This window comes from Mytilus californianus, unplaced genomic scaffold (genome assembly GCF_021869535.1).
Source record: "Mytilus californianus isolate M0D057914Y unplaced genomic scaffold, xbMytCali1.0.p SCAF_13, whole genome shotgun sequence".
NCBI classification, from domain to species: domain Eukaryota; kingdom Metazoa; phylum Mollusca; class Bivalvia; order Mytilida; family Mytilidae; genus Mytilus; species Mytilus californianus.
The window spans coordinates 39,664,439-39,689,864 of NW_026262615.1; the positions used below are offsets into that span (position 1 = coordinate 39,664,439).

General features: G+C 32.2%; 1 protein-coding gene across 1 annotated transcript in view; it reads left to right on the forward strand.

The window, feature by feature from the left end:
• The window catches only part of LOC127723645 (transmembrane 9 superfamily member 1-like), a 79,280-nt gene that overhangs the window by 48,369 nt on the left and 5,485 nt on the right, over window positions 1–25,426 (forward strand). The window contains exons 5-12 of the mRNA XM_052230367.1: window positions 1,483–1,601; window positions 3,198–3,307; window positions 5,896–5,959; window positions 13,038–13,109; window positions 14,476–14,623; window positions 16,241–16,366; window positions 16,991–17,083; window positions 19,938–20,048. Of these exons, the coding sequence (XP_052086327.1) occupies window positions 1,483–1,601; window positions 3,198–3,307; window positions 5,896–5,959; window positions 13,038–13,109; window positions 14,476–14,623; window positions 16,241–16,366; window positions 16,991–17,083; window positions 19,938–20,048 (843 nt within the window). The remainder of the gene's footprint in view (window positions 1–1,482; window positions 1,602–3,197; window positions 3,308–5,895; window positions 5,960–13,037; window positions 13,110–14,475; window positions 14,624–16,240; window positions 16,367–16,990; window positions 17,084–19,937; window positions 20,049–25,426) is intronic.

A 25,426-nucleotide genomic window follows, 5' to 3' on the forward strand; every position in this document is an offset into this window, starting at 1 on the left:
TAGCCCCACTCTAGGAAGGTGGGGAGGGGGTATTGCAATCTCCATGTCAATCTGTCCGTCCATTCACTTGTCAGACATATACTTTCTGTTTTCCAATACTTTGAGATACAAGTGGGGGGTATGCTTAGCACAACAATGCTTGCAATTTTTCCAAGCTGATGTGAAGGGAACCACTAATTGTAAATCACTGATATTTGACCATGTTGGAGCCACAAATATAGGACATTTTCTTACATATGAGAGAGTTATTCTTCTTCATTCAAAAACCACTTGACAATTTATTAACCACAAGTACCGGGTAGAATTAATTGATTGATTGATTGTTGGTTGCTTTAAAACATCTCAACAAATAGAATGGAAAGTCAAAAGAAAGGATACAGTTTTCCATAAAATAATAACCCAATATTCTAAAAGGTAAATATAACAATTGATGTTAACAAAACTAAGATGTACACATTGGATTATAGGATCTTTATTAGTGCTTTCTTGAATATTCTGGCTCAAGCTATCCGCTTAAAAATTCTGGTCGAAAGCACCTTTCGCCAGGCAAATGCTCTGGGTAACATGTAAGGCTATGAATTATGCCATAATATTGACTTACAATAATTTTTATGCTGCAAATTACTTATAACATGTATATTGCAAACTATTTTTTCAGTACAATTATTCAGTACTGACGTAGGCTGTAGAGATCAGCATAGTTAGTCTACAACTAAAGACAGGTGTCTTTACAACATGCCATGAAATAAATGATGCAGGGCAAAAAAAAAGTGGCAATTCATTAAACAGAAACTGCATAGATATAAAGATTAGGGAATAAAATGTATTTATTTCAGATATAAAGGCTTTGACATAACAAATGTAATACAATTCAAGCCAGAAAACTAACGGCCTTACTTATATACAAAACAAGAAATGAAAAACAAATACGATATACTGCAACAGCAACAATCACTGAATAATAGACTCCTCACTTGGGACAGGCACATACAGAATGTGACGGGGTTAAACATGTTTGAGAGAGCTTAATCCTCCCCTCCCCAGTGACTGTACAACATAAGAAAAAATTATAAAAATATGTTGAAAAAGACTCGACTCATCAGATCAAAAACAATACACACAAAAAAGATCTAAGAAAAGAACTTTAAAAAAGAGACAAAATACCAATTTTAGAGTACTATTTTACAATAAACTACTGTAAATTCAGAAATTATTGCATGCATTTATTATTGCAATTTATGCAGAATGGACAAAATTGCGAGATTAATCATTGCGATTCGGGAAAAAGCTGCATACAGATATATCTGTCATTTATCAGAATGCGAGTTCTTATTATTGCGATGTTTACCTCGCAATAATTTCTGAATTTACAGTACATTTATGCACAAAAAATCACAAATAAAAATGAATACAGTTAGTAAATTAATTTAATTTAAAGGGAGAAATTTGAGAATAATGATTTATTTTTTAATATGTTTTTAGATGAGATACCAGTTAGAGGTTTTATAGGGCATTTAGAAGAAGGAGGTTTTCTACCTCATAACCACAAAGTCTTCCTGTGGGCACATCTCAACTTCAACATAGAATACAATGGAAATCAGGTGTGTTATCATATAAATATAATTCTTAAATGGTTCGCATAATTAGGAATCCCTACTAACATTGGTTACAAGCAATTAGGGAAGTAACTTTTGCTGTTATATTTTTGAAAGACAATGTTTATTGGACCACTTTCCTAACCAATATATACAACAAATTATATTTTGATTGTCCATGTTTATTTGACCACTTTCATAATCAATAAGTTATATTGTACTTTTAGTTAAAATGCCAGATGGCTAAGCAGGAGGTAATATTTTAAATATCACCCTCTCCTGCAGACCAATAAAAAAATAATAATTTAAAAGACAACGAATTGAATTTACATCAACGACTTTAAAGACAATGCTCGGCCTCAGGCCTTTTAGGTTGCATTTCTGTAAATATTGACAATGCAATTTCCCATAAGGACTCCTTTTACAGCTAAAACTGTACCACTTTTACTATGAAGTTTTGAAAAAAATCATATCCTAGAATGGAAAGTTCATATGCATTACTATTTTTTTCAAAGGTCAAAATATAGGACTGTGCGGCATATTTTCAACGTTTATATGCCCCGAACTTCTATGAGTTTAAACTAACACTAAGTTTCTGAACTACCCCTACCTTAACTGTAGGATTACCACAGATTTCAATATAAACAATATGCATATGTATATTTACTGGTAACATTCCCAAGTTATGTCTCTATGAGATGAAACATAGAGATCATAACTGGGAACCAGTATGTAAACAAAATTAATTATCTATGAATATTCTATATCTCCCCAAAAGAGGCTTGGTTTGAGAAACAGCTGTATTTACAAAGTGCAACCTTTAAATTGACTCAACATGAAAAAAATACATCCTTGAAAAATTAGAAATGTAAAAAAATACATCTTGCTTCACTTTTGTTACATTTCTCATGACTAACGACTATTTGACCACTTTCTTAACCAATATAAACAACAATTTATATTTTGATAGACCATTTTTATTAAATATTTAACCTCTTTCTTTTCCAAAATAAACAACATGGTGGCTTGAAACCATTTTCATATACAATATCATTCATTTGAATTTGATCTTTGTTTTGAAAATATTCTTTTGCGATACTTTTTGCACACTATGTCACACCAAATGTCAAGAAATCACACCTGCAACTTTTCTAATTTGTAGGGTGGTTACCCAATGAATGGTGTTGACCTATCTCTTGCAATCCTCCATTGTATAAATTGAATACTTCAAAACCAGCATTCAAAGGAGTTCAATGTCATTTAAGTACAAACATATACTCTTCAAAGTCATATTATGTTAGATTAAAACTTTTATGACATTTATAAGAGATACAGTAGATCCTCTTGTACATAAAATTCCCCAAACAAATTTTTTAAAGTTGTATTTTTCTCTTGTTAATTGTATTAATCTAGAGAAGCTGCAAGACATCTATGGCCAAAGAGTTCAGAGGGTTTTCATACATGCCAAAAACCTTAACATATGCCAACAAAAGGCATCAGATAATTATATTAAAAAAAAATTCATAGAAGAGAATAAGAAGTATTGATTAGTTGCTTTAAAACAAAATTAACTTATTATTATTTTTTATTTTGTTTCAAAAGGTTATATACGCCAACGTGACAACCAAAGAACAGGCACCTGTCAGTCTGGATGGAGTTACTGCCCCTTATGAAGTCGTCTTCACCTACAGTGTAAAATGGATGAAAACAAAGTAAACACTTGTTTAACATTCTTATTCTACAACAAAAAAAACAGAATGATTTTTTGTCTCGCCGGCAACGAAAGTTGCAATACGAGAGACATAGGTATTACAATCTGTTGTTGGCAACGGCGTTAACTATTTGTTTAAAGCTTTATATTTCAGAAGGTAGAATACCTGGATGCTTCATACCTTGTGTGCTGATACCTTATGTAATGAAGTTTCTGTCTGTCATGTTCATTGTCCTTGACCTCATCTTCATGGTTCACTGACTGCTTGAAGAAAAAAAAATTTAATTATTAAGTGAAATACTCACTTATTATGAGTAATAGGATAACTATATTTGGTATATGGGTTTCTTGCAACCTCTACATGTCAGTCAGGTAGAGTTCACCTGACCTCAACCTTATTCCATGGATCAGTGATCAAGGTTAAAAGTCATGTGGTCAAGTCCATATCTCAGATACTATAAGCAATAGGTCAACTATATTTGGTGTATGGAAGGATTGTCATGTGTACATGTCTGTCAGGTAGGTTTCTTATGACCTTGACCTCATTTTCATGGTTCATTGGACAAGTTTTAGTTTATTTTGGTCTACATCTCAGATATAAGCAAAAGGTCAATTATATTTAGTGCATTGAAACAATTGTGAGGTGTACATGTCTGTCTGACAGGGTTCATATGACCTTGACCACATTTTCATGGTTCATTGATCAATGATAAGTTGTAGTAATTTTGTCAGTTTATCAGATACAATGTATTGTAAGCAATATATCAACTTTTTTTGGTGTATGGAATGATAGTAAGGTGTACATGTCTGTCTGACAGGGTTCATATGACCTTGACCTCATTTTCATGGCTCTTTGGTCATTGTTAAGATTTTGTGGTTTGATCTGTTCTCATGTACTATTAGCAATAGGACCACTATATTTAGTGTATGGAATGATTGTAAGGTGTACATGTCTGTCTGGCATTGTTCATCCGACTTTGACCTAATTTTCATAGAACATTGATAATGTTAAGTTTATGTGATACTTGTAGTAAAACCTTCATAATACAGACTTTCAACATAAATTCAATAATAAGTAAAACAAGCGAGACATTTCAGCATGTTCACTCTTTGTTTTTTTTCAGCCCCAAAAAAAATAACATGACAAAATAAATATGCCCCCGCCGTATTGGAGGGGGCAATGAGTTTACCCTTGTCTGTCTGTCCGTCCTTCCGTCTGTAAGTCCAGAAATTGGTTTCCATTCTCTAAGTTTAATTTGCTTCAACCAAATGTTATGAAACTTATGCACAATGCTTATTACCACAAAACACAGATCAAGTTTGAATTTGGGTGGCGTAACTTTTACCTTTCCAGAGTTATGCCCCTTTACAAATGGAAAAATGGCTGAATTTTTTGTTTCCGTTCTCTTACTTAAGTTTGCCTCAACCAAATTTAATGAAACTTATGCACAATGCTTATTACCACAAAACTCAGATCAAGTTCAAATTTGGGAAGTGTCACATCTACCATTCTACAGTTATGTCCCCTTATAAAAACTTCTAGAGTTTCCCATATCTACAAATTGATTCACCCAATTTCTACATTGATGATGGCAATTTGATACTGAGCGTAATAGCAGACAATCTCTGTCTTTCTTGAAAGACTTTGGGTCAGACATTATATTAATTGGCCTAAGTAAGCAGTTAAAATACAATCCTTACATTCATAACATAACAGCCATTTGAAGAGTTTATGTTCATTTTTTATGTTATTTTATCATTACATTGTTCATTGAATTTAAGCTTCTGAATATTCATTTTTTTTACCTAGCCTGCAGAAGGCAAGGTAAGGTATAATTGTTATTTTTCCTAATTTGAAGTTTTCTTAAAAAGCTCATAAAAAAAATAGAACAATGATAGACCATTGATATTTTGTGTATAGTATTATTAGTATCCTTGAATTTCAGTTGTGTTTATTTCATATTTTGTATGTTATTGTACAGGCATCTATGCATTTCAGTTTCAGGCTGATTGAAGGGCTCTAAACCCATTCAGCCATGCTGTATTAACTGGAATTTCTATGTCCCGTCTTGTCTGTCTGTACGTCTGTCTGTACCTACGAAAAATTAGTTTCAGTTTGCCACAACTAAATGTTATGAAACCTATATTTAAAGCTTAGTACCAACAAACACAGATCAATTTCGAGTTTGGGTGGCATCTTTTTCACCGTTCTTCAGTTCTGTCCCTTTATAAATGGAAAAATTGCTAAATTTGACGTTTCCGCACTTTAACCTCATTTTGCATCATTTAAATGTTATGAAACTTGTACACGATGTTTGTTACCACCAAACACAGCTTGAGTTCAAATTTGGGTGGTTTTCAAGTTATTTTCCTATTTTGACCCTTACATTTTACAATTGAAGGCATCTGTCTTGTACACATTCTTCTTTTATTCATTTTTATTATTTTACAATAATGATTTTCTGTTACTTTATATAAAGCAAATATTGTTTCAAAATGTATGAAAAGTATTTTTTTCTTAACAAATTTATCATGATTCAGTATTTTGAAAATATGAGGAGAATATAATTTGTTTTACTTCTTTTTCAGCATGGCTTATGACGATAGAGCTAAGAGAGTACGAGATAACAGCTTCTTCCCTAAAACATTGGAGGTAGATAGTGCAATTCATTTATATAAGTATATGTTCCTTTTGATTTTAATATACTCCCACTCTAGGAGTTGCAGTTATATTTCAATCATCTTGTCCCTTCGTCTTTGTCCGTTCATCTTTTTGTTTGTCAAACAAAATACTTCTGTCACACTTTTTTATCAGATACTAATGAACAGAATGAATAAGTATTAAGTCAGTAGCTTAGCAGTGATCAGTTGTAACATGTGAGCACTTTTTGGATCTTTCAGACACCTTCATCCTGTTAGCAGATAGTTTGAATTTTTCGAAATATTGAATGAATTTTAAAAGTTTTATAACACTTTTCTAAAAACTACTGAACAGAATGACTTCATATCAAGTCAGTAGCTTTGCATTGATGATTGTAAGGTCTGAGAGCTTGTGGGACCTGACAGACACCGGTTTGTTGATACTTTGAATTAGTGTGGAATTTTTTGTTTTCATGGGTACCAATTTCATGGATTGAGGAAAAGTGTTTTTCATAGATATTTGATTTCATGATTTTGCCAAAGTTTGCATATTAGCCTTTAAAAAATTCGTACATCGTTATACCTTTAAATTTGTGGTTAATTTATACCCACAAAATCAATGAACATTGATATCCCACAAATAATTAATTCATAGTGTGCGTAGGGTATGCTTACATGACAACACGTGCAATCTTGTGGATTGTGGATTCTTTTATTTTAGTGAGAACTAATTTTTCATTGAATGAGGATAAATTATATTCTCAAGTAAACATGATTCCATGGTTCTGACAAATTTCAGAAAGTAGAAGACCTGGATGCTTCATACTTTGTATGCCTATACCTTATGTTACAAAGTTCCTGTCTGTCATATGTACATTGTCCTTGACCTCATTTTCATTGGCTCAGTGACTGCTGGAAAAAAAATTATAGTTTTTTTGTCATGTGAATTTCTTACTTATTATGAATAATAGGATAACTATATTTGGCATATGATTTTCTTCCAATATCTACTTGTCCGTCAGACAGAGTTCACTTGATCTTGACCTCATTATATGGATCAATGATCAAGGTTAATGTTACATGATTAGGTCCATTTCTCAGATACTACAAGCAGCAGGTCAACTATATGTGGTGTATGGAATGGTTGTAAGGGATACATGTCAGTCTGGCATGAATCATCTGATCTTGACCTCATTTTCATGGTTCATTGGTCAATGTTAAGTTTTTTGTGTTTTGGTCTGTTTTTCATGTACTATAAGCAATAGGTCAAATATATTTGGTGAATGGAATGATTGTAAGGTGTACATGTCTGTTTTGCAGGTATAATCTGACATTGACCCCATTTTTATGGCTCATTGGTCAATGTTAAGTTTTTGTGTTTTGGTCTCTCTTTCAATTGCCATAAGCAATAGGTCAACTAAATTTGGTGTATGGAGTAATTGTAAGATGTTCATGTCTGTTTTAGGATTTATCTGACCTTGACTTCAATGTCATGGATTTTGAAAATGTTACGTTTATGTAATACTTGTAGTAAAACCTTTATCTTTAAGACTTGATCAGTAAAACAATCGAGAAATTTCAGCTTGTGCTCTCTTGTTCCAACTATTTTATGCTCTTTTTCTAGTTTTGTGATATAAATATATTTAGAAGACCTTTCTGTTGAAAATTACAATTTTTTTTTATATTTTGGTAAATTCGGATATTTGGTCCACTCTTTTGTCAGATAAGAATTATGAAATTTCTTGATTTGACTTGATGAGTCTGTCAGACTTATGATCTTAAATAGGTTGAAGGAGTATATAATAATCATGTTGTCTATCATGTGTTCTGTCAGACTTATGATCTTAAATGGGTTGAAGGAGTATATAATAATCATGTTGTCTAACACGTGTTCTGTCAGACTTATGATCTTAAATAGGTTGAAGGAGTATATAATAATCATGTTGTCTAACATGTGTTCTGTCAGACTTATGATCTTAAATAGGTTGAAGGAGTATATAATAATCATGTTGTCTAACACGTGTTCTGTCAGACTTATGATCTTAAATAGGTTGAAGGAGTATATAATAATCATGTTGTCTAACACGTGTTCTGTCAGACTTATGATCTTAAATAGGTTGAAGGAGTATATAATAATCATGTTGTCTAACACGTGTTCTGTCAGACTTATGATCTTAAATAGGTTGAAGGAGTATATAATAATCATGTTGTCTAACACGTGTTCTGTCAGACTTATGATCTTAAATGGGTTGAAGGAGTATATAATAATCATGTTGTCTAACATATGTTCTGTCAGACTTATGATCTTAAATAGGTTGAAGGAGTATATAATAATCATGTTGTCTAACATGTGTTCTGTCAGACTTATGATCTTAAATAGGTTGAAGGAGTATATAATAATCATGTTGTCTAACATGTGTTCTGTCAGACTCATGATCTTAAATAGGTTGAAGGAGTATATAATAATCATGTTGTCTAACACGTGTTCTGTCAGACTTATGATCTTATTAAATAGGTTGAAGGAGTATATAATAATCATGTTGTCTAACACGTGTTCTGTCAGACTTATGATCTTAAATAGGTTGAAGGATTATATAATAATCATGTTGTCTAACACGTGTTCTGTCATACTTATGATCTTAAATAGGTTGAAGGAGTATATAATAATCATGTTGTCTAACACGTGTTCTGTCAGACTGATGATCTTAAATAGGTTGAAGGAGTATATAATAATCATGTTGTCTAACACGTGTTCTGTCATACTTATGATCTTAAATAGGTTGAAGGAGTATATAATAATCATGTTGTCTAACATGTGTTCTGTCAGACTCATGATCTTAAATAGGTTGAAGGAGTATATAATAATCATGTTGTCTAACACGTGTTCTGTCAGACTTATGATCTTAAATAGGTTGAAGGAGTATATAATAATCATGTTGTCTAACACGTGTTCTGTCAGACTTATGATCTTAAATAGGTTGAAGGATTATATAATAATCATGTTGTCTAACACGTGTTCTGTCATACTTATGATCTTAAATAGGTTGAAGGAGTATATAATAATCATGTTGTCTAACACGTGTTCTGTCAGACTGATGATCTTAAATAGGTTGAAGGAGTATATAATAATCATGTTGTCTAACACGTGTTCTGTCAGACTTATGATCTTAAATGGGTTGAAGGAGTATATAATAATCATGTTGTCTAACATGTGTTCTGTCAGACTTATGATCTTAAATAGGTTGAAGGAGTATATAATAATCATGTTGTCTAACACGTGTTCTGTCAGACTTATGATCTTAAATAGGTTGAAGGAGTATATAATAATCATGTTGTCTAACATGTGTTCTGTCAGACTTATGATCTTAAATGGGTTGAAGGAGTATATAATAATCATGTTGTCTAACACGTGTTCTGTCAGACTTATGATCTTAAATGGGTTGAAGGAGTATATAATAATCATGTTGTCTAACATGTGTTCTGTCAGACTTATGATCTTAAATAGGTTGAAGGAGTATATAATAATCATGTTGTCTAACACGTGTTCTGTCAGACTTATGATCTTAAATGGGTTGAAGGAGTATATAATAATCATGTTGTCTAACATGTGTTCTGTCAGACTTATGATCTTAAATAGGTTGAAGGAGTATATAATAATCATGTTGTCTAACACGTGTTCTGTCAGACTTATGATCTTAAATGGGTTGAAGGAGTATATAATAATCATGTTGTCTAACATGTGGTCTATTCTAAATTGTTGTTGTTAAAAAGAAATTATCGCAATATTTATATATTTATTAAAGAAATTATCACAATATTTAAGGACTTGTTAACACTTTTTATAAGGAATAGATTTTTTGGTCAAATTTGATCTAGATCTATATAAGTGTCTTTTGTCTCTCAATTTCAAGTTACAAAACAGAAGTTATAAAACATTATATAGGACACAAGTAAGACAGATGTACTTTTCTAACTTGCTAATAAGGGGGTAGGTCAACATTTTGCTGACAGATATATATTTCTGATTTACTAAGAAGAGATGTTGGTGATTTAATTGATTGAAATACCAAAGTTAAGAGTTCCTAATGCCAATCCCTAGCCTATGTTATGAATACACTACAGCTCAGCTTGTTTTTTTCATCTGCTAAATGTGGCCAACCCTGTCTATGCCCCCTCAAATTTAACTTCATATTTCGTAAAAAATACTGAATACAAAAGTAGTCAATTTTCTGAGAAATTTATTTTCATTTCTTGTGATGAAAGAGAACTCTATAATTGTCAACTCCACATGACAGGTTCAGTGGACTATTTTACCAACCACAATAATGGACTCCTTTTTATGTCTTTTCCTTCAAATGCTTAATACAAAGTTTAATTAGTAGTTTCCATTGCAAAATGAATGAAGTCTTTACCCCGCAGTGCCTACAAGATTCTTGATTTTTCGGAATTTTTATGCCCCCATTGTAAGTGTTACCCTTGACCTTCCATTTTTCTGTCATTCTTTCATTCCATCTTTCTATCCTTCCTTCTTTCCGTCCTTCCTTCTTTCTGTCCTTCTGTCTTTCTGAGAGGGGGCATTTGTGTCCTCAGACAAAATTCTTCTTTTACTTCGGGGGGATTAAACAAGATGATCATTATTCTTTATGTCATTTAAAGATTTTTTAATTGTAATTCATACACTGTTTTGTATTTTTGTCTGGCCTTGACAGAGTCAAAAAGCATAACATAGGTATGCTGTTTCTGGCGGTGGCGGCGTCAACAATGTATTAGTTTGTGAATAGGTCTAGTTTATCGTGAACCACTAGTGGTAGGTCAGTGATATTTGGTATGCAGTTGTATCAGCATTGGCACATCTCATTTCCATGCCAATTATTTGGCTCCTCCCCCTCAGTCATGGTCTATTGACTTTGAAACTTTCGCTTAGTTTACATGTATTAGTTTGTGAATAAGTCAGTTAATGAGGAAGTGCTAATGTTTAGTCAGTAATATTTGGTATGCAAATTTATTGGCATTTGCAAGACTCATTTCCATGGAGATTATATAGCCCCACCCCTCATCATGGTTCATTGACTTTGAAACTTTTACATAGTTTACAAGTTAATGTTTGTGTTTAAAGGGACTGACTTATGAAATGGTATTTGGTATGCAGTGGTATTAGCATTGGCACATCTCATTTCCATGGAGATTGTTTAGCCATGTACCTTTAGTCATGGTCTATTGACTTTGAATATTTGCATAACTTACATGTTAAAGTATTGATATTTTAATTTCAACAGTTGCATTATCAAAATTACTCTCTGTGTTAACAGTTTATATATTTATTGGTTATCTAAAAAAAATATTAATTCCATGGTCCTACTCATGATTGAAAGCTGATTATGTTATTGGGGCATATCAGGTCTGTACCTCCTTCTGTGTGTTCTTTCATCATTTAGTGTCTCTATGTCCTGTATCAGATCAAATATTTAGTTCAAGGAGTTGATCATGAAGTTATGGTAAAATCAGCTTGAAACTTAGTTCGCATATGCATTATGCATGTTATGCAGTGAACTTTTTGAAATATATGTCAAATTCTGCTTTTGACCCAGATTTTGTGGTTTACTAAACATTAAAATGTGATACATGTAGTACAAGTTGGGCCCTATGAACAAGTATTTTCATTTACTGTGAATTAACTTATTTTTGTGGATACCAATTTTCAGGGATCGAGGAAAACAAAACATTAGAAAATGTGTGATTGAGTGGTTGTTGTTTGTTGCTGTATAAAAGCTATAAAAGGCCCTGAAATGACAAATGTAAAACTATTCAAACAAGAAAACGGCCTGATTTATGTACAAAATAATGAACAAAAAACAAATATGATATACAACAACAAACAACAACCACTCAATTACAGGCTCCTGACTTGGGACAGACACATACATAATGTGGCAGGGTTAAACATGTTTGCTGGCTCCAAACCTTCCTCCTGACCCCGGACAGTGGTGTTACAGTGCAACAATAATCATGTTGTTTTACATGTGTTCTCTGTTCTAGTTGTTAAAAAGAAACTTGTTGAAATATTTAAAGACTTCTTAACAATTTTTGGAAGGATTAATTTTTATGTTCAAATTTAATCTCTATAAGTTGTGTTTTGTAGTTACAAAAAAGAATTTATAAAACATTATATAGGACACAAGTAAGACAGATGTATATTTCTAATTTGCTAATAAGGAGGTAGGTCAACATTTTGCTGACAGATATGTATTTCTGATTTACTAAGAAGAGATGTGGGTGATTTAATTGATTGATATACAAAAATTAACAGTTCCTAATGCCAAACGTTAACCCTAGCCTATATTTTAAATACACCACAGCTCAGCTTGTTATTTTCATCTGCTAAATGTGGCCAATCCTTTCCTGCCTCCTCAAATTTAATTATTATATTTAGTTGATTTGCCGAAGTCTATAAAAAAACCTTTAGAGAATGTATACTTCATTTAAGGGCATACAATACAGTTACAGGGGAAGTAATGACGTTGCTAATGTAAAATGTTAATTTTCGTGACATCAAACTGTGACATATTGGGAAAAGATGCATTTTCTAATGAATTAGATAAATATACAGCAAAAATTGCCGTTCTTTGACTAAAATCATGAAAATATGATAAAAATGAATAATTTCCAAAGAATTGTTACAAAAATTCAAGCATACTTATTTGGAGAAGATATTCCGGATGCTTTTACAAAAATCCGCTTGCGTTTATCTTTTGAAACAAAAATGTTAGGTATATCTTTTCAAAGGATTGAAATGTCAGAGAAACCGAAATTTCCAGTAAATGTCTAAAATTTCGACCCAATTTAATTCTAAAAGTAGCACATGAAGGTATATTTTTTATTACATATTTGAATTAACTAGGTGGAAAATAGCTTGTATGCAAACGTTTGTCAAAAATTCACCGTGGAATCAAAACTGTATCGTATGCCCTTAACAATTGAATTTGTTGTTTACCTATACCCACGAAATCCTCGAAAATTTGTATCCCACAAATGATAATGAATCCACAGTATGTTATTTTGTTTTGTAATTGATGCACCGTTATATATTTCAGATTCACTGGTTGTCCATTATAAATTCCATGGTGCTAGTCTTTCTCCTCATTGGTTTTGTTGTAATTATACTGGTAAGTGTACGTAAACTCATCATAGATATCAGGATTAAAATATTGTAAACCAGACACACTTTTAGTCTACAAAACACAAAGACAACTCTCCATCCAAGTCAAAATTTATAAAATTAAACCATTATAGGTCAAAGTATGGCCTTCAACACGGAGCCTTGGCTCACACCGAACAGCAAGCTATAAAGGGCCCCAAAAATTACTAGTGTAAAACCATTCAAACGGAAAAACCAACGGTCTAATCTATATACAAAACGAGAAACGAGAAACACTTATGAACCACATCAACAAACGACAACTACTTAACATTAGATTCCTGACTTAGGACAGGTGCAAACAATTGCAGGTATTAATCTATTCCTGTGGTAGAAAATCCTTAGTATTTCAATAAATTCAAAGTTTATATCAGATATATAGGGGACTGTATCATGATTAAATGTGTATGTGTTGGAAATGTTTGAGGCTAGGATTGATTGATATTTACTTGTTGGTGTTAGCGCCACTTTTGAGCACTCTTGACTATATCAAGACCTATTTTTATTAGTGGAGGAAGCAGGAGTGCATGGAGGAAACCACCAACAATTGGCGGGGAAAACTGGCAATTAAAATTGGAGTTAAATGTATCTACTATGTGCAGCGTTTAAACTCACAACCTCTGCGATTGCTCTAGATAACCTACTGAGATCACAAGGCTATCAAATTGAATGCATTATATATGTTTCACTTTTATCACTATAAAATGGTTAAACTCTTCTTTTTTAACAAAGAAAATCATTCCTTATAATAAAATTTGATCATCCATATCTGTGTTATTCAGGTTTTCCCTATACAGTCAAAAGTGAAAAGGGTTTCACCATTTGAAAATTCTGCGATATATTTCATATGAAAACATATTTTCAATAAAATTTTCCTTAAGCTATTTCTTGTCAGAATCGAAGGAAATTTTTTCCAATAAATACAAAAGTGTCTGCAGATTTATTCCATAATTATTAAATATATTGATGACTTATACTTTTGTAAAGAAAATCTCTCAAAACAAATATGAATTTCTGTACAAAAGAAAATAGTATATGAAAAAATGACACTTAATTTCGATGTTCATTTATAACGAATGATTTCTAAGTAATAACATAATAACATGGCAGAAAAATATTTCATAACAACCATAAAAATCTGTACTCATTTATGAGTTTAAGGGTAAAATTTCATCAAAATCCAACATAAAGTTTTTGACAATATTTAAAAATAAAAATGTTTTTATATGAAATAAATAAGGGAAATTACCATGTGGTGAGATACTTTGGACCCAAGACTGTACTTCAAAGGAAGATTTTTAACTTTATCGAAAATTTGTCTTCTTTCATTTCAGACACGTGTTTTAAAAAGTGATTTTGCCAGATACAATGTGGATGATGAAGAAAGTGATGATATAGATCAGGAAGATAATGGCTGGAAAATTATACACAGTGACGTTTTCAGATTCCCTTCTTTCAAAAGTCTCTTTACAGCTATACTTGGTAAGGGGTACTCATAGTAAAAATGTTTGTAAGTCGCAGAAAGCTCGATATAGGGATAGTGATCCGGCGGTGGCGGTGGCAGTGGCGTTAGCTAACTTCTTAAAAGCTTTATATTTTCCAAGGTGGAAGACCTGGATGCTTCATACTTTGTATATAGATGCCTCATGTTATGAAGTTTCTGTCTGTTATATGTCCTTTGTCCTTGACCTCATTTTCATGGTTCAGTGACTACTTGAAAAAAAGTTAAGATTTTTTGTAATGTTAATTTCTCTCTTATTATGAGTAATAGGATAACTATATTTAATATGTGCGTACCTTGCAAGGTCCTCATGCTGTCAGACAGTTTTCATCTGACCTCGACCTCATTTCATGGATCAGTGAACTAGCTTAAGTTTTCGTGGTCAAGTCCATATATCAAATACTATAAGCAATAGGTCTTCTATATTTGGTGTATGGAATGATTGTAAGGTGTACATGTCCAACTGGCAGGTGTCATGTGACCTTGACCTCATGTTCATGGTTCAGTGGTTTAAAGTTAAGTTTTTGTGTTTTGGTCTTTTTTCTAATACTATATGCAATAGGTCAACTATATTTGGTGTATGGAAATATTTTACAATGTACATGTCAGTCTGGCAGGTTTTATTTGACCTTGGCCTCATTTTCACGGTTTCATTGCTCAGTGTTTAGTTTTTGTGATTTGGTGTGTTTTTCTTAAACTATAACCAATAGGTCAACTATATTTGTTGTATGGAATGATTTTGAGGTGTATATTTCTGTCTGGCAAGTATCACCTGACCTTGACCTCATTTTCATGGTTCATTGGTCAATGTTAAGATTTCCTGGTTAAGTTTGTTTCTTAGATACTGTAAGCAATAGGTCAACTATATTTAATGCATAGATTGATTGTAAGGTGTACATGTTTGTCTGGCATGGTTCATCTGACCTTGACCTTATTTTCATGGTTCATTGGTCAATGTTCAGTTTTCCTGTTTAAATCTGTTTCTTAGAAACTATAAGCAATAGGTCAACTATATTTGGTGTATGGAATGATTGTAAGGTGTACATGTATTTCCGGTTTGGTATATCTGACCTTGACCTCATTTTCTTGGATCATGTTAAGTTTATGTGATACTTTTAGTAAAGCTTTATATTTAGGACTATCAACATAAAATCAATGGTCAGTAAAGAAGGCGAGACATTTCAGCGTGTGCACTCTTGTGTGTTTAGGTATCATATGGGCTAAGAATAGAATGGCTGGAAATTTATACACAGTGAAGTTTTCAGATTCAAAAGTCTTTTTACATGTCTCGCCAAAGGCTGCTTGTCAATAGTTTGAAATTTTTGAACACTCATTGTACAAGGAAAATTTTCCTCAAGCTTTTCTTGTCTTTTATGGAAGGGAATGGTTTTATATTTGGTCTTGAGCTTGATAATGTTGAGTTGTAGGGTGTAAGCAATTTTTACATCTGCCGTGCAACCACTTCCTGTTTGCCAATAGTTTGAAATTTAATGACTATATCAGGAAATTGGTTGGCAGCCATATTTAAGTATCACTACATTTATATGCTAGTTGCTTTGACAAGAATGGTCTTAATGATTTTATCATAATTTTTGCAGGGGTTGGTAGCCAGTTTTTAGCCTTAGCAACCGGTATTATGGTGATGGCTGTATTAGGAATGTTTAACGTACACCATCATGGATCTATCAACTCAGCAGGAGTTATACTGTATGCTTTTACATCAGGTAAGTCTTGTTTTTTAGTAGTTTAACTGGCAATGACATTTTACACAGGGGATGTTTTTCTTTCGGCTTTAAACAGTTTTTAAAGTTTTGAACTTTGAAATTCTTCACAAATCTCTCAACCAAGGAACTACTACTTGATGAACATTGATGAAACATAAGTAATTAATGCACATATTCTGTATGTATGGTTTCCTATTGTAAAACACGGACTAGCACGCCTACAAATTGGTTAGAAATCATGTATTTGCAATTAATTATATACATATGGATGAATTTAAGTCAAGATTTCACAGAATCTGTCTTACAAAATGATATTATGCACTTCTTATTATTTTGCTTTATCAGAATGATTTGTGGGGTTTTCTACAACTTTGATTTTTACGCTACACCCCAAAGTGATAAAGTTTACTTAATTAAAAAGCACTAAAATACAAAAGCCACCACATATTCTGACTGAAAAAAAAATCCATAATTTACTTTCCGGTTTTCCAATAAAATGAAATTCTGTATCCCAAAATTTAAAAAAAGAGTGCTGTATAAAACACAAAAATGCCAGATATTCAAAGAAAAAAATTGTGTATTTTAAAGTCAGTAAATAACTGTTGAGAATATTCTTTTTTGTAGGCATTGCAGGTTATGTTGCAGCTAACATGTACAAAGTTTTAGGGGGAGATAACTGGGTGTGGAATCTCAATCTCACTTCCTGTTTATTTGCTGGTAAGTAACCATGGCATCCTGAATTCACATGGCTGTATACAAAAATCAAGCTGTTAGAACCAAGAAATAAAACAAGAATGAAAATATTATTTTCCTTTTGCTCAACTCCTGGAAATTTTGCCATTAAGATAACATTAGAAAAATATACACTCACTTAAATTTAGGGTTGAGGAAGATTTTTTGATAAATAAGTTAAAAGTAAAACTTTGAGAACAGGTTTAGCCCTAGAACTGCGCAGTTTGAAAGTTTTATAGATAAACAACTTTAAATCCTACATTTTACCATGATATATACTTTTGACATTTTTTTATTTATATAAAGTAATATATGAATTCCTATTTTCCTAGGGATTATTTTTTTTTAATCTATGATTTTTGCACCAGAGGAAAATAATGGTAAAAACATTTCTCTTTTTATTTTAATATTTCTGTTTTTGATTAACCATTATATAAGATGATAAGTAAAAAAAATATGAAAGGGAGGCGGAAAGATGCCAAACGGACATTCAAACTCATAAGTCGAAAACAAACTGACAAAGCCATGGCAAAAAATGATGAAAAGACAAAAAACAGAATGCAAAACACAACTTAGAAAAACTAAAGACTGAGCAACATTCAAAATACAAATAACACAGCTACAATTAAAATGTGAATTTTAATGAATTGATTTTTATGTTGTACAGTTATTTGACTACAGGAAATAATTAAACCACAATGTAGTGATTCTAAAAATAACAAATTATACTCTTACTTTGAAAATTGGCAACCAGGAAGTGAATAAATGGAAAGCAGTTATGACTTTGTTATTATTTCAGCACCATTGTTTATGGTATGGGCATTTGTGAATTCTGTTAATTACATGATAAAAGCTCTTCCATTTTATTGTTTATGACCTTAAATTATTTAATTAAACAAAAAAGATTTGATTGAACAAACAATCTTATATATTATTTTTATCTTTCAATAGACTTAAATGAAGATGGTTTAATATTTCCCTATCAAAGGCTTTTTATAGTGAACTAGACTTTTTTTTTTAACCTATTTTTTTTTTGTCGAGCCTGCGACTTTTGTCGCAGAAAGCTCGACATAGGGATAGTGATCCGGCGGCGGCGGCGGCTACGGCGGCCGCGGCGTTAGCTAACTTCTTAAAAACTTTATATTTTAGAAGGTGGAAGGTCTGGATGCTTCATACTTTGTATATGGATGCCTCATGTTACGAAGTTTCCGTCAGTCACATGTCCAATGTCCTTGACCTCATTTTCATGGTTCAGTGACTACTTGAAAAAAAAGTTAAGATTTTTTGTAATGTTAGATTCTCTCTTATTATAAGTAATAGGATAACTATATTTGGTATGTGCGTACCTTGCAAGGTCCTCATGCCCGTCAGACAGTTTTCACTTGACCTCGACCTCATTTCATGGATCAGTGAACAAGGTTAAGTTTTGGTGGTCAAGTCCATATCTCAGATACTATAAGCAATAGGTCTAGTATATTCGGTGTATGGAAGGACTGTAAGGTGTACATGTCCAACTGGCAGGTGTCATCTGACCTTGACCTCATTTTCATGGTTCAGTGGTTATAGTTAAGTTTTTGTGTTTTAGTCTGTTTTTCTTATACTGTATGCCATAGGTCTACTATATTTGGTGTATGGAATGATTGTAAGGTGTACATGTCTAGCGGGCAGGTGTCATCTGACCTTGACCTCATTTTCATGGTTCAGTGGTCAAAGTTAAGTTTTTGAGTTTTGGTCTTTTTTTCTAATACTATATGCAATAGTTCAACTATATTTGGTATGTGCGTACCTTGCAAGGTCCTCATGCCCGTCACACAGTTTTCACTTGACCTCGACCTCATTTCATGGATCAATGAACAAGGTTAAGTTTTGGTGGTCAAGTCCATATCTCAGATACTATAAGCAATAGATCTATTATATTCGGTGTATGGAAGGACTGTAAGGTGTACATGTCCAACTGGCAGGTGTCATCTGACCTTGACCTCATTTTCATGGTTCAGTGGTTATAGTTAAGTTTTTGTGTTTTGGTCTGTTTTTCTTATACTGTATGCCATAGGTCTACTATATTTGGTGTATGGAATGATTGTAAGGTGTACATGTCTAGCGGGTAGATGTCTTCTGACCTTGACCTCATTTTCATGGTTCAGTGGTCAAAGTTAAGTTTTTGAGTTTTGGTCTTTTTTTCTAATACTATATGCAATAGGTCATCTATATTTGGTGTATGGAAATATTTTATGATGTACCTGTCAGTCTTGCAGGTTTTATTTCACGGTTCATTGCTCAGTGTTAAGTTTTTTCGTTTTGGTCTGTTTTTCTAATACTATAAGCAATAGGTCAACTATATTTGTTGTATGGAAGGATTGCAAGCTGTAGTACATGTCTGCCTGGCATTGTTCATCTGACCTTGACCTCATTTTCTTGGTTCATTGGTCAATGTCTAGTTTTCTTGGTTAAGTCTGTATTTTAGAAACTATAAACAATAGGTCAACTATATTTAGTGTATTGAATGATTGTAGGGTGTACATGTATTTCTTGTTTGGTTTATATGACCTTGACCTCATTTTCTTGGATCATGTTAAGTGTATGTGATAGTTGTAGTAAAGCTTTATATTTAGGACTATCAACATAATATCAATGATTAGTAAAGAAGGCGAGACATTTCAGCGTGTGCACTCTTGTTTTAACTAGACTTTTTTTTCACGATTTTGGATGGATGAAAAGGGATGTTTATTATACACAACTGCGTACAATACACCGCAAAATACGGTACACTCATACTTTGAAAATTGGCAACCAGGAAGTGAAAGAATGGAAAGAAATTATGACTTTATTATTATTTCAGCACCATTTTTTACGGTATGGGCATTTGTGAATTCTGTAGCCTGGGGTTATGGTACAACACAAGCTTTACCTTGGCAGACAGTGGTATTATTAATGTGTTTGTGGGTGTTTGGTAAGTATCTATATTCCTCTGTATTACTTTGAAACTTCCCTATAATAAACAAACAAATACAGTATCTATCATTCAAAATGTAAAAAAAGGGGCCTCGGTGGCCGAGTGGTCTAAGTAGGTCATCTTGGTGGTTGAGTGGTCTAAGTAGGTCATCTTGGTGGTCGAGTGGTCTAAGTAGGTCATCTATTGTGATCAATAGCTGGTCAACGCTGAGGTTGTGAGTTCAAAACCTGGTTGTGGCAAGGTGCGTTTGACTCAAATCTTAATTGATAAGGACTGCCAATTTTCCTATGAAGATCAGTGGTTCTCTCCAGGTAATATGGCTTCCTCCATCAATGAAAACTGGCTGTCATGATTTACCCAAGTGTCCTGAAAGTGGTGTTAAACACAATCAATCAAAATAAAAAATGATTAATGTGCAATGTCTGCAAAAGCTAATATTAATTTAATATTCCCATATTTAAAATCCAGTAAATAGTATCCTTCACAAACACCCAGACATCTTTAACATTTTTAAACACCTGAAAAAGTTGAATTTAATATCAATGATCCCTAAGTGCTATTTTATGCAAATTTATTATTGATTTTTTTGTCTGCAATTTAAGCAGGAAAAGGGCTCAGCCTGAGATTTCTATGGCATTTAGAGGTTATCACATATTAATAGAATTGAGCCTTTTGTGACAATAAGCACACATGTTCTTATGTTGTTCCAGATGCAAAGTTAAACATTTTCCCATAACAATGGATACCAAAGGGATATTCAAACTCATAAGTCAAAAACAAATTGACAACGCCATGGCAAAATAGGAAAAACCATCAAAAGACAAATAACAGTATACAAAACACAACATAGAAAACTAAAGACTGAGCAACACAAACCCCACCAAAAGGCTACTGTCTTTTAGATTGTTATAAATAAAAAACAGATTATTTTACAGAATAATTACTGATTATTGCTACATTCTCTTTTGTTTATAAGGTTTTAAGTACAAAACTCAATGAAAAATCGTTTATTTTTACAAAAAACTTGGAATTGGTAGAAAAGAATTATTAATTTTTATGATGAGATATTTTTGTTTTTAATTAAAGTTTTTAAACACCAAACTCGATGAAAATTTGTTTATTTTACAAAACTCTGAATTGGTAGAAAAGAAGCATTAATTTTTTTTTATATGGTTTTTCAAAACAAAACTCAATAATTTAATTTTGGATGTAACGCGTCTTCTGATTGGCTGACGTTGTTTTGTTTATCAGCTCATAGACATAATTTTGTCATGTGACCGTGACGTCAGCAACGTTTTTTCATGGTTTACTCCCGTTTAAAATGGAATTTAGAATTAAATTATAAGAAATGATTGTAATATTTTTTCTGTCTATTCGAAATAACATAAAAAATGTTATTTCTTCATAGACAGAAAAAATATTACAGTCATTCCTTAAATGAAAAATGTTTATTCCACAAAAACTTGCAAATATTTGTTATCAATGGGAAGGAAAAGAAGTGTTATTTATTGTAATTTTGTTTATAAGGTTTTCATTAACATGTTTACTAAACAAATACTCGTAAACAAATTCTTCTAAATGGGAAGAAAAAAAGTGTTATTTATTTTAATTTTGTTTATAAGGTTTCAATTAAAAATTGTTTTCTAAACAAAAACTTGTTAGTATGTTTTCTCAATGGGAAGAAAAAAAGTGTTATTCATTGCAATTTTGTTTATAAGATTTTCAATGAAAAATTTGTTTACTAAACAAATACTCTTAAATATTTGTTCTCAATGGGAAAAAAAGAAGTATTTATTGTAATTTTGTTTATAAAGTTTGTCCATAAATAGTGTAAACTATATGTATAAAGCATTATATTTCAGAAGTAGATGACCTGGATACTTCATACATTGTGTGTAGATACCTTATGTTACGAAGTATCAGTCTGTCATATGTACATTGTCCTTGACCACATTTTCATGAATCAGTGACTGCTTGAAAAAAAATTAGATTTTGTCTCGCTTGACGGGGTCAAAAAGCGAGACATAGGTATGCTGTTTCTGGCGTCGGCGACAACGGTGGCAGCGGTGGTGGCTTCAACAATGTATTAGTTTATGATTAGATCTAGTTTGTGGTGAACCACAAGTTGTTGGTCAATCATATTTGGTATACAGTTGTATTAGCATTGGCACATCTCATTTCCATGGAAATTATTTGGCCCTGCCCCCTCAGTCATGGTCTATTGACTTTGAAACTTTTGCTTACTTTACATGTATTAGTTTGTGATTAAGTCAGTTAATGAGGAACCATTAGTGGTAGGTCAATGATATTTGGTATGCAGTTGTATACCGGTAAGCATAAGCATATCTCATTTCCATGGAGATTATTTGGCTCAGCCCCCTTAGTCATGGTCTATTGACTTTGAAAATTTTGCTTAGTTAACATGTATTACTTTGTGATTAGATCAGTTCAAGGGGAACCATTAGTGGTAGGCCAATGTTAATTGGTATTCAGTTGTATAAGCATTAGCACATCTCATTTCAATGGAAAATATTTGGCATCATCCCCTCAGTCATGGCCTATTCACTTTGAAACTTTTGCTTAGTTTACATGTATTAGTTTGTGATAAGATCAGTTTAAGATGAACTGCTAATCTTAAGTCAATGATATTTGGTATGCAAATTTATCAGCATTTGTAAGTATCGTTTCCATGGAGATTATATAGCTCCTTCTTCATGGTTCATTGACTTTGAAACTTTTACATAGTTAATGTTTGTGTTTAGGTTTGTTTAAAGGAAAAAACTTATAATAAGTCAATAATATTTGGTACATTTACATGGAGATGGTTTAGCCATATACCTCAGTCATGGTTCATTGACTTTGAATATTAGCCTAACTTGTTAAATATTGCCATTTTAATTTCAACATTTGCATAATCAAAATTACAAAAAAGCGAGACATATCTCTGTGATAACAGTTTATTTTTTTTTCTAATGTGAAATACTCACTTATTATGAGTAATAGGATAACTATATTTGATGTATGGGTTCCTTGCAAGGTATGCATGTCTGTCAGACAGGGTTCACTTGACCTCGACCTCATTTCATGGATCAGTGATCAAGGTTTAGTTTATGTGGTTAAGTCAGTATCTCAGATACTGTAAGCAATAGGTCAACTATATTGGTGAAGGTGTACATGTCCAACTGGTAGGTATCATCTGACCTTGACCTTATTTTCATGATTCATCAATGTTAAATTTGTATAATTCTTATAGTAAAACCTTCATATTGAAGACTTTCAACATAAAATTCAACCATATTAAGTAAAGCAGGCGAGACATTCAGCATGTACACACATAATAAGGTATTCAAGATCCCAAAGGTACATTCAAACTCATAAGTCGAAAATAAACTGACAACGCCATGGCTAAAAAATAAAATAAAAAACTGAGCAACACGAACCCCACCAAAAACTGGGGGTGATCTCAAATCCTCACTTAAATCAGTAAAAAAATTTCCATATTGCTGAGACTAGCAATGAGAATCTGATTCAGGCCATGAGAATGTTGCAGGCAGGTATACGTCAACTTGTTGTTGCTAGACTAGTTTCAAGTCATAAACTCATTTAACAGTCCTTTAAACAACGGAACAGGCAGATAGGATTTGTTAATGACCACCCATGACCAGATCAGCCTGTAGTGACAACGCCATGTCAATAAAAATCACTATGCAAACGTCATTTTTCGAGACAGGTTTACAGCTGCAGCATCAACTGAATAACCAAGTGGTTAGATGTCAGTCCAGACAGTTTCACATCATTAATGTTTCCAATATACTGAAATGCCATAGAATAGACTGCATAGAAACTTTTTCTGGCTGCAGTTTAAACTGCATAATTACTGTAAATTCAGAAATTATTGCATGCATTTATTATTGCGATTTTTAAAGAACAGACAAAAATGTGAGATTAATTATTGCAATTTCAAGAAAATCTTCATACAGATATATGTTTCAGTTATCAGAATGCGAGTTCTTATTATTGCGATACTCAACCAGTCGCATTATTCGCATTGATAAAAACTTCGCAATAATTTCTGAATTTACAGTACCAAAATAGACTGTACTGATCAAATCAGAGGCCAAATCAATAGGAACTAAATACCTGATACAAATGTTGAAGTGTGTATAAAACCAAAAAGGACCAAAAGTAAATCAAAACCTGGACAATGATTCATAGCTGTGCATGAGGGAGATACATTCCTTATTTTAACATTATTTTGAAATTTTATGACATCAAATTTAAATCAAGCAATATCCGTATTTTCATGCCAGTTTGGAAGTACTGACTATTTTTATATTTCTGTTAATAAGTTTTTTACAGTTTTTCTGTTTAATTTTCAACAGCAATTTCATCGCTAGACACATTCTAAAGTCTTGATTTGAACTTTAAATTGAGAAAATATATTGCAGTTCTTGAGTTCAATGTTTTGACAGCTTTCAATATAAGTATCAAATGTTAAAAAGAAACTGTGTGCGTATATTATTAAAAGATATCTCCCCTGGAGACATTTTGTTTATGTCCTGTCCACCTGTTCCGAGTTTACAGTTTGTATGTGTATTGAAAAGTTTGACAATTTAAATTTTGAATTGTTAACCTTTGAATGGAACAAAAACTTGATAAAAGTACAACACTTGTGGTTGTTGACCTATTATTTATACTTTTTTTTTTTAATTTTTGTTCCTTTGAATTTTTTTTTTTTAGTTTTCCCAAATAAAGTTAAGACTTTGCCATTTCTCCTAAGGGCATATGATACAGTTACAGGGGGGATAATGACGCTGCTAATGTCATCATATGTTATTTTTCACGATGTCAAACTGTGACATATTGGGAAAAGATGCATTATTCGACTGATTTTAATTATTTACTTTAAAACAAGTACATGGAGCTCTCTTCTTTAAAATGATATTTGGCTTGATTATATGTATGCAGATTATTTGTACCAATTTTTATGAACAAATCACCGATGTTTTTTTTAAAATTATATATATATACAGCAAAAATTACTGCCGTTTTATTCTAAAAGCATGAAAATTTAATAAGAATGAATTATTTTCAAAGAAAAAGTTAGGTATGTCTGTCCAAAGGCATCCAAAATTTTGAGCAAATGTCTAAAATTTGGACCCCAATTATCTCTTTAAGTAGCACATGAAGGTATATTTTTTATTACATATTAAATAGACTAGATAAAAAAAATAGCGTGTATGCAAATTGTAAAAAAATCACTGTTGGATCAAAATTGTATCGTATGCCCTTAATTCCACTTTGATTGTTTGTGATTTTTGCCAAATGAATCTGCTTGAATTTACAATTGGAAGAGAACAGATCACAGGGTTCTC